Below are 9,623 nucleotides of genomic sequence, written 5' to 3'. Positions count from 1 at the left end.
GGCGACACAGAGAGAGGGGGCGACACAGAGAGAGGGAGCGACACAGAGAGAGGGAGCGACACAGAGAGAGGGGGCGACACAGAGAGAGGGGGCGACACAGAGAGGGGGAGCGACACAGAGAGGGGGAGCGACACAGAGAGGGGGAGCGACACAGAGAGAGGGAGCGACACAGAGAGAGGGAGCGACACAGAGAGAGGGAGCGACACAGAGAGAGGGAGCGACACAGAGAGAGGAGCGACACAGAGAGGGGGAGCGACACAGAGAGGGGGAGCGACACAGAGAGGGGGAGCGACACAGAGAGAGGGAGCGACACAGAGAGAGGGAGCGACACAGAGAGGGGGAGCGACACAGAGAGGGGGAGCGACACAGAGAGGGGGAGCGACACAGAGAGGGGGGAGTGGGACATTGGAGAGAGTGGTACCTTGTTTGGCGTCGATTGCAACCACAGGGTCATTCCCGTCAAGACGCACACTGCCGATGACAGACAGCTTAGCATCAGCCCAATATAATCGCTGATTGAAATAATCCACAGCCAGACCTGAGCAGAGAGGGAGGAGAGATCATCCACAGGTTCCTCAAACACATCACCCAACCTCTGGAACCACCGCGCCATCGCAGGGAGTTCCAGAGAGATTCATTCCCTCAGCACTGACCCTCCCACAGTGCGGCGCTCCCTCAGCACTGACCCTCCCCACAGTGCGGCGCTCCCTCAGCACCGACCCTCCCACAGTGCGGCGCTCCCTCAGCACTGACCCTCCCACACAGTGCGGCGCTCCCTCAGCACTGACCCTCCCACACAGTGCGGCGCTCCCTCAGCACCGACCCTCCCACAGTGCGGCGCTCCCTCAGCACCGACCCTCCCACACAGTGCGGCGCTCCCTCAGCACTGACCCTCCCACTCAGTGCGGCGCTCCCTCAGCACCGACCCTCCCACACAGTGCGGCGCTCCCTCAGCACCGACCCTCCCACAGTGCGGCGCTCCCTCAGCACCAACCCTCCCACAGTGCGGCGCTCCCTCAGCACTGACCCTCCCACACAGTGCAGCGCTCCCTCAGCACCGACCCTCCCACAGTGCGGCGCTCCCTCAGCACTGACCCTCCCACAGTGCGGCGCTCCCTCATTACTGACCCTCCCACACAGTGCGGCGCTCCCTCAGCACCGACCCTCCCACACAGTGCGGCGCTCCCTCAGCACTGACCCTCCCACACAGTGCGTCAGTGGACCATTCTCTCGCCCGCCCCGTGCGTTACCTGTTGGCCACTGGAGATTGTTTTCAACTAGGGTCCGCCTCAGAGTTCCATCCATCGATGCCTTCTCAATCTTCGGATGATTTCCCCAATCCGACCAATACATCGTCCTGTTCGGGAAGAGATGCCGTTAGTTTCGGGGGGGGGGGGGGGGGGAGACAGTGGGGGTGTCCCCGGGCCCAGAGGGAATAGTGACAGAAGGTGAAGTCACACGGGATCGGAGGAGAGTTGGCAAGACGGATACAGAACTGGCTTGGCCGCGGGAACATGAAAGATAGGAGCAGGAGGAGGCCATTCGGCCCTGCTCCCCCATCCATCACCGTCACGGCTGACCATCCAACCCAACAGCCTAATCCTGCTTTCCCCCTTTGATCCCCGTTTGCCCCCCAAGTGTGACACCCAGCCCCCTCTTGAATACATTCAACGTTTTTGGCATCAACTCCTTCCTGTGGGAATGAATTCCTCAGGCTCAGCGGGTGAGGAAATATCTCCCCACCTCCGTCCTAAATGGTCTACCCCCAATCAAGAACAAAGAACAGTACAGCACAGGGAAACAGGCCCTTCGGCCCTTCAAGCCTGTGCCGCTCCTTGGTCCAACTAGACCAATCGTTTGTACCCCTCCATTCCCAGGCTGCTCATGTGACTATCCGGGTAAGTCTTAAACGATGTCAGCGTGCCCGCCTCCACCACCCTACTTGGCAGCGCATTCCAGGCCCCCACCACCCTCTGTGTAAAAAACATCCCTCTGATGTCTGAGTTATACTTCGCCCCTCTCACCTTGAGCCCGTGACCCCTCGTGATCGTCACCTCCGACCTGGGAAAAAGCTTCCCACCATTCACCCTATCCATACCCTTCATAATCTTGTACACCTCTATTAGATCTCCCCTCATTCCCCGTCTTTCCAGGGAGAACAACCCCAGTTTACCCAATCTCTCCTCATAGCTAAGACCCTCCATACCAGGCAACATCCTGGTCAACCTTCTCTGCACTCTCTCCAACGCCTCCACGTCCTTCTGGTAGTGCGGCGACCAGAACTGGACGCAGTACTCCAAATGTGGCCTAACCAGCGTTCTATACAGCTGCATCATCAGACCCCAACTTTTATACTCTATACCCCGTCCTATAAAGGCAAGCATGCCTTCTTCACCACCTTCTCCACCGGTGTTGCCACCTTCAAGGATTTGTGGACTTGCACACCCAGGTCCCTCTGTGTTTCTATACTCCTGATGACTCTGCCATTTATTGTACAACTCCTCCCTACATTAATTCTCAGACTGTGACCCCCCCTGGTTCTGGACTCCCCCCACCATCGGGAACATCCTCCCTGCATCTACCCTGTCCAGTCCTGTTAGAATTTTATAAGTCTCTATGAGATCCCCCCCTCTGAACTCCAGTGAAAACAATCCTAACCTGGTCAATCTCTCCTCATACATCAGTCCCCCCGGGGAATCAGCCTGGTAAACCTTCGCTGCGCTCCCTTGAGAGCAGGAACATCCTTCCTCAGAAAAGGAGACCAGAACTGCGCACAATACTCTCGGTGTGGCCTCACCAAGGCCCTGTGTAATTGCAACAACACATCCCTGCTCCTGTACTCGAAACCTCTCGCAGTGAAGACCAACATACCTTCTTCACCGCCTGCTGCACCCGCATGCTTACCCTCAGCGACTGGGTGCACCAGGACACCCAGGTCATAGGGTCGTAGAGGTTTACAGCATGGAAACAGGCCCTTCGGCCCAACTTGTCCATACCGCCCCCCCCCCTTCTTTAACCCCTGAGCTGATCCCAATTGCCTGCGTTTGGCCAATTTCCCTCTATACCCATGTAACTGTCTAAAAGACAAAATTGTACCCGCCTCTACTACAGCCTCTGGCAGCTCGTTCCAGACACTCACCACCCTCTGGACACTCCCCGCTCCCAATTCACAGCCATTCACATCATCATCTTCCTTCCGGTCTTTGCTTCCAAACCTCACATTTATCCAAATTATACAGCCATCCGCCAATCCACCCTAACCTACACATCTTTGGACACTAAGGGGACAATTTAGCATGGCCAATCCACCCTAACCTACACGTCTTTGGACACTAAGGGACAATTTAGCATGGCCAATCCACCCTAACCTACACGTCTTTGGACACTAAGGGACAATTTAGCATGGCCAATCCACCCTAACCTACACATCTTTGGACACTAAGGGACAATTTAGCACGGCCAATCCACCCTAACCTACACATCTTTGGACACTAAGGGGACAATTTAGCATGGCCAATCCACCCTAACCTACACATCTTTGGACACTAAGGGACAATTTAGCATGGCCAATCCACCCTAACCTACACATCTCTGGACACTAAGGGGACAATTTAGCATGGCCAATCCACCCTAACCTACACCTCTTTGGACACTAAGGGGCAATTTAGCATGGCCAATCCATCCTAACCTGCACATCTTTGGACACTAAGGGACAATTTAGCATGGCCAATCCACCCTAACCTACACCTCTTTGGACACTAAGGGACAATTTAGCATGGCCAATCCACCCTAACCTACACATCTTTGGAAATTAAGGGGACAATTTAGCATGGCCAATCCACCCTAACCTACACATCTTTGGAAATTAAGGGGACAATTTAGCATGGCCAATCCACCCTAACCTACACATCTTTGGGACACTAAGGGAGAATTTAGCACGGCCAATCCATTGAACCTGCACATCTTCCGGACTGTGGGAGGAAACCGGAGCACCCGGAGGAAACCCACGCAGACACGGGGAGAACGCGCAGACTCCGCACAGACGGTAACCCAAGGCTGGGAATCGAACCCGGGTCTCTGGTGCCGTGAGGCAGCAATGCTAACCCACTGTGCCACCCACATTGCTGTGGCTCTGGAGTCACATGTAGGCCAGACCGGGGTACGGACGGCAGATTTCCTTCCCTAAAGGGGAACCAGATGGGTTTTCCCCACAATGGGTCATCAGTAGATTCTTAATCCCAGATATTTTTTATTGAATTCAAATCCCCACCAATCTGCCGTGGGCGGGATTCGAACCCGGGTCCCCAGAACATTAGCTGAGTTTCTGGGTTAACAGTCTGGCGATAAGACCACGAGGACATCAACTTCCCAGGGACGATCCTTCAGAACCGAGATGAGGAGGAATTTCCTCAGCCAGAGAGTGGTGAATCTGTGGAACTCTTTGCCGCAGAAGGCTGTGGAGGCCAGGTCATTGAGTGTCTTTAAGACCGAGATAGATAGGTTCTTGATTAAAAAGGGGATCAGGGGGTTATGGGGAAAAGGCAGGAGAATGGGGATGGGAAAAATATCAGTTCCGGTCTCCCTATCCCTCGGTTAGACCCACACTCGGAGCACCGTGCACAGTTCCGGTCTCCCTATCCCTCAGTTAGACCCACACTCGGAGCACCGTGCACAGTTCCGGTCTCCCTATCCCTCAGTTAGACCCACACTCGGAGCACCGTGCACAGTTCCCGTCTCCCTATCCCTCGGTTAGACCCACACTGGGAGCACCGTGCACAGTTCCGGTCTCCCTATCCCTCGGTTAGACCCACACTCGGAGCACCGTGCACAGTTCCGGTCTCCCTATCCCTCAGTTAGACCCACACTCGGAGCACCGTGCACAGTTCCCGTCTCCCTATCCCTCAGTTAGACCCACACTCGGAGCACCGTGCACAGTTCCGGTCTCCCTATCCCTCGGTTAGACCCACACTCGGAGCACCGTGCACAGTTCCGGTCTCCCTATCCCTCGGTTAGACCCACACTCGGAGCACCGTGCACAGTTCCCGTCTCCCTATCCCTCGGTTAGACCCACGCTCGGGGCACCGTGCACAGTTCCAGTCTCCCTATCCCTCGGTTAGACCCACACTCGGAGCACCGTGCACAGTTCCGGTCTCCCTATCCCTCGGTTAGACCCACACTCGGGGCACCGTGCACAGTTCCAGTCTCCCTATCCCTCGGTTAGACCCACACTCGGAGCACCGTGCATAGTTCCGGTCTCCCTATCCCTCGGTTAGACCCACACTCGGAGCACCGTGCACAGTTCCAGTCTCCCTATCCCTCGGTGAGACCAACACTCGGAGCACCGTGCACAGTTCCCGTCTCCCTATCCCCTCGGTTAGACCCACACTCGGGGCACCGTGCACAGTTCCAGTCTCCCTATCCCTCGGTTAGACCCACACTCGGAGCACCGTGCACAGTTCCCATCTCCCTATCCCTCGGTTAGACCCACACTCGGGGCACCGTGCACAGTTCCGGCCTCCCCATCCCTCAGCGGGACTCACCCTCGCAGTGGATCCACCACGACCGCGTGCGGCTCATCGATCATTCCGGATATGAGCGTCTTCCGGTTCTCCCCGCGGATCTGAGACACTTCGATGACGTCGCGCCCGGAATCGGTCCAGTAAATATTCCCCGCCACCCAGTCCACCGCGATTCCCCGAGGCATTTTCAGCCCGGGTATCTGTGGGGCGAATAAAAAGAGCCCTCAGCGCGGGGGGAGGACCAGAGGCAGCGAGGTGAGGATGCACAGGGGACTGGGCAGGGGGAGAAGAGGGGCAGGGAGAGAGAGGGGTAGGAAGGGAGAGAGGGGCAGGGAGAGAGGGGCAGGGAGAGAGGGGCAGGGAGAGAGGGGCAGGGAGAGAGGGGCAGGGAGAGAGGGGCAGGGAGAGAGGGGCAGGGAGAGAGGGGCAGGGGGAGCAGAGGGGCAGGGGGAGCAGAGGGGCAGGGGGAGCAGAGGGGCAGGGAGAGAGAGAGGGGCAGGGAGAGAGAGGGGCAGGGAGAGAGAGGGGCAGGGAGAGAGGAGCAGGGAGAGAGGGGCAGGGAGAGAGGGGCAGGGAGAGAGGGGCAGGGAGAGAGGGGCAGGGAGAGAGGGGCAGGGGGAGAGGGGCAGGGGGAGCAGAGGGGCAGGGAGAGAGAGGGGCAGGGAGAGAGAGGGGCAGGGAGAGAGGAGCAGGGAGAGAGGGGCAGGGAGAGAGGGGCAGGGAGAGAGGGGCAGGGAGAGAGGGGCAGGGAGAGAGGGGCAGGGAGAGAGGGGCAGGGAGAGAGGGGCAGGGAGAGAGAGGGGTAGGAAGGGAGAGGGGTAGGAAGGGAGAGTGGTAGGAAGGGAGAGGGGTAGGGGGAGCAGAGGGGGACAGGGAGGTAGAACAAAGAACAATACAGCACAGGAAACAGGCCCTTCGGCCCTCCAAGCCCGTGCCGCTCCCTGGTCCAAACTAGACCATTCTTTTGTCTCCCTCCATTCCCACTCCGTTCATGTGGCTATCTCGATAAGTCTTAAACGTTCCCAGTGTGTCCGCCTCCACCACCTTGCCCGGCAGCGCATTCCAGGCCCCCACCACCCTCTGTGTAAAATACGTCCCCCTGACATCTGTGTTAAACCTCCCCCCCCCCTCACCTTGAACCTATGACCCCTCGTGAACGTCACCACCGACCTGGGGAAAAGCTTTCCACCGTTCACCCTATCTATGCCTTTCATAATTTTATACACCTCTATTAGGTCTCCCCTCATCCTCCGTCTTTCCAGGGAGAACAACCCCACTTTACCCAATCTCTCCTCAAAGCTAAGACCCTCCATACCAGGCAACATCCTGGTAAACCTCCTCTGCACTCTCTCTCTAAAGCCTCCACGTCCTTCTGGTAGTGCGGCGACCAGAACTGGACGCAGTATTCCAAATGCGGCCGAACCAACGTTCTATACAACCGCAACATCAGACCCCAACTTTTATACTCTATGCCCCGTCCTATCAAGGCAAGCATGCCATATGCCTTCTTCACCACCTTCTCCACCTGTGACGTCACCTTCAAGGATCTGTGGACTTGCACACCCAGGTCCCTCTGCGTATCGACACCCTTTATGGTTCTGCCATTTATCGCATAGCTCCCCCCTACGTTAGTTCGACCAAAATGCATCACTTCGCATTGATCAGGATTGAACTCCATCTGCCACCTCTCCGCCCAATGTTCCAGCCTATCTATATCCTTCTGTAGCCTCTGACAATGCCCTTCCACAAAGAGGGGCAGAGAGGGAGAGAGGGGCAGAGAGAGGCAGGGAGAGAGAGAGAACATAGCACAGAACAGGCCCTTCGGCCCACGATCTTGTGCCGAGCTTTATCTGAAACCAAGGTCAAGCTAGCCCACTCCCTATCATCCTGGTGTGCTCCATGTGCCTATCCAATAACCGCTTAAATGTTCCTAAAGTGTCTGACTCCACTATCACTGCAGGCAGTCCATTCCACACCCCAACCACTCTCTGCGTAAAGAACCTACCTCTGATATCCTTCCTGTATCTCCCACCATGAACCCTATAGTTATGCCCCCTTGTAATAGCTCCATCCACCCGAGGAAATAGTCTTTGAACGTTCACTCGATCTATCCCCCTCATCAGCGACAGAGAGAGAGAGGGGAAGCGAGAGAGAGAGAGAGAGAGGGGGGAACGAGAGAGAGAAAGAGGGGGAGCGAGAGGGAGAGAGAGGGGGGAGCGAGAGAGAGAGGAGAGAGAGAGAGAGAGGGGGGGGGGGAGCGAGAGAGAGAGGGGGAGCGAGAGAGAGAGAGAGGGGGAGCGAGAGAGAGAGAGAGGGGGGAGCGAGAGAGAGAGAGGGGGAGCGAGAGAGAGGGGGAGCGAGAGAGAGAGAGGGGGGGGAGGGAGGGAGAGAGAGAGGGGGGGAGGGAGAGAGAGGGGGGGGGAGTGAGAGAGAGGGGGGAGGGAGAGAGAGAGAGAGAGGGGGGAGGGAGAGAGAGAGGGGGGGGGAGTGAGAGAGAGAGAGAGAGAGGGGGGAGCGAGAGAGAGAGGGGGGAGCGAGAGAGAGAGGGGGGAGCGAGAGAGAGAGGGGGGAGCGAGAGAGAGAGGGGGGAGCGAGAGAGAGAGGGGGGAGCGAGAGAGAGAGGGGGAGCGAGAGAGAGAGGGGGGAGCGAGAGAGAGAGGGGGGAGCGAGAGAGAGAGAGGGGGGAGCGACAGAGAGAGAGAGAGGGAGCGACAGAGAGAGAGGGGGCGACAGAGAGAGAGAGAGAGGGAGCGACAGAGAGAGAGAGGGAGCGACAGAGAGAGAGAGGGAGCGACAGAGAGAGGGGGGGACCGAGAGAGAGTGGGGCAGAGAGAGAGAGAGGGGGCGAGCAAGAGAGAGAGGGGGGAGCGAGAGAGAGGGGGGAGTGACAGAGAGAGAGAGAGGGGGGAGCGAGAGAGAGAGACAGGGGGAGCGAGAGAGAGAGGGAGAGGTGGGAGCGAGAGAGAGAGAGGGGAGCGAGAGAGAGAGAGAGGGGGAGAGCGAGAGAGAGAGGGGGAGCGAGCGAGAGAGAGAGAGAGAGGGAGCGAGAGAGAGAGAGGGGGAGCGAGAGAGAGAGAGAGAGAGAGGGGGAGCGAGAGAGAGAGAGAGAGAGGGGGGGAGCGAGAGAGAGAGAGGGGGGAGCGAGAGAGAGAGAGAGGGGGTGGGGGGGGAGAGTGAGAGGGGGGGAGAGCGAGAGAGAGAGGGGGGAGCGAGAGAGGGGGGGGAGCGAGAGAGAGAGGGGGGAGCGAGAGAGAGGGGGGAGCGAGAGAGAGGGGGTAGCGAGAGAGAGGGGGTAGCGAGAGAGAGGGGGGGAGCGAGAGAGAGGGGGGAGCGAGAGAGGGGGGGAGCGAGAGAGAGAGAGAGGGGGGAGCGAGAGAAAGGGGGAGCGAGAGAGAGAGAGGGGGTGCGAGAGAGAGAGAGGGGGGAGCGAGATAGAGAGGGGGAGCGAGAGAGAGGGGGAGCGAGAGAGAGGGGGGGGAGCGACAGAGAGGGGGGAGCGACAGAGAGGGGGAGCGAGAGAGAGGGGGAGCGAGAGAGAGGGGAAGCGAGAGAGAGAGGGGGTGCGAGAGAGAGAGGGGAGCGAGAGAGAGAGGGGGAGCGAGAGAGAGGGGGAGCGAGAGAGAGGGGGAGCGAGAGAGAGGGGGAGCGAGAGAGAGGGGGAGCGAGAGAGAGGGGGAGCGAGAGAGAGGGGGAGCGAGAGAGAGGGGGAGCGAGAGAGAGGGGGAGCGAGAGAGAGGGGGAGCGAGAGAGAGGGGGAGCGAGAGAGAGGGGGAGCGAGAGAGAGGGGGAGCGAGAGAGGGGGGGAGCGAGAGAGGGGGGGAGCGAGAGAGAGGGGGGGAGAGAGAGAGGGGGAGGGAGAGAGAGGGGGGAGCGAGAGAGAGGGGGAGCGAGAGAGAGGGGGAGCGAGAGAGAGGGGGAGCGAGAGAGAGGGGGAGGGAGAGAAAGGGGGGAGCGAGAGAGACTCACATTAAGGTCCTGAACTCCACTGTTGAGTTGTCTCTTGTTGCGATTGGAGGATGGGGACGCGGGTGGCGAGAGGGCACGGTAAGAAATCTTCCCGGTGTGCCAGTTGGTCCAAAAGATGGTGTTGGCCTTCACGTGGGC

General features: G+C 58.7%; 1 protein-coding gene across 1 annotated transcript; it reads right to left on the bottom strand.

Annotated features, from left to right (window-relative positions):
- Positions 1 to 421: 421 nt before the first annotated feature.
- LOC144491304 (low-density lipoprotein receptor-like) lies at positions 422 to 9,617 on the bottom strand (the record flags this gene model as incomplete). The annotated part of the gene is made up of 4 exons (XM_078208976.1): positions 9,486 to 9,617; positions 5,541 to 5,719; positions 1,251 to 1,357; positions 422 to 538 (listed from the first exon to the last, which is right to left on the bottom strand). Coding segments are annotated over exons 2-4 (388 nt in total), but the record flags the coding sequence as incomplete, so codon positions are not given.
- Between the last annotated feature and the right edge of the window lie 6 nt (positions 9,618 to 9,623).

This window comes from Mustelus asterias, unplaced genomic scaffold (genome assembly GCF_964213995.1).
Source record: "Mustelus asterias unplaced genomic scaffold, sMusAst1.hap1.1 HAP1_SCAFFOLD_4966, whole genome shotgun sequence".
Lineage (NCBI taxonomy): Eukaryota > Metazoa > Chordata > Chondrichthyes > Carcharhiniformes > Triakidae > Mustelus > Mustelus asterias.
This window is presented reverse-complemented; position numbering and strand designations above follow the sequence as displayed.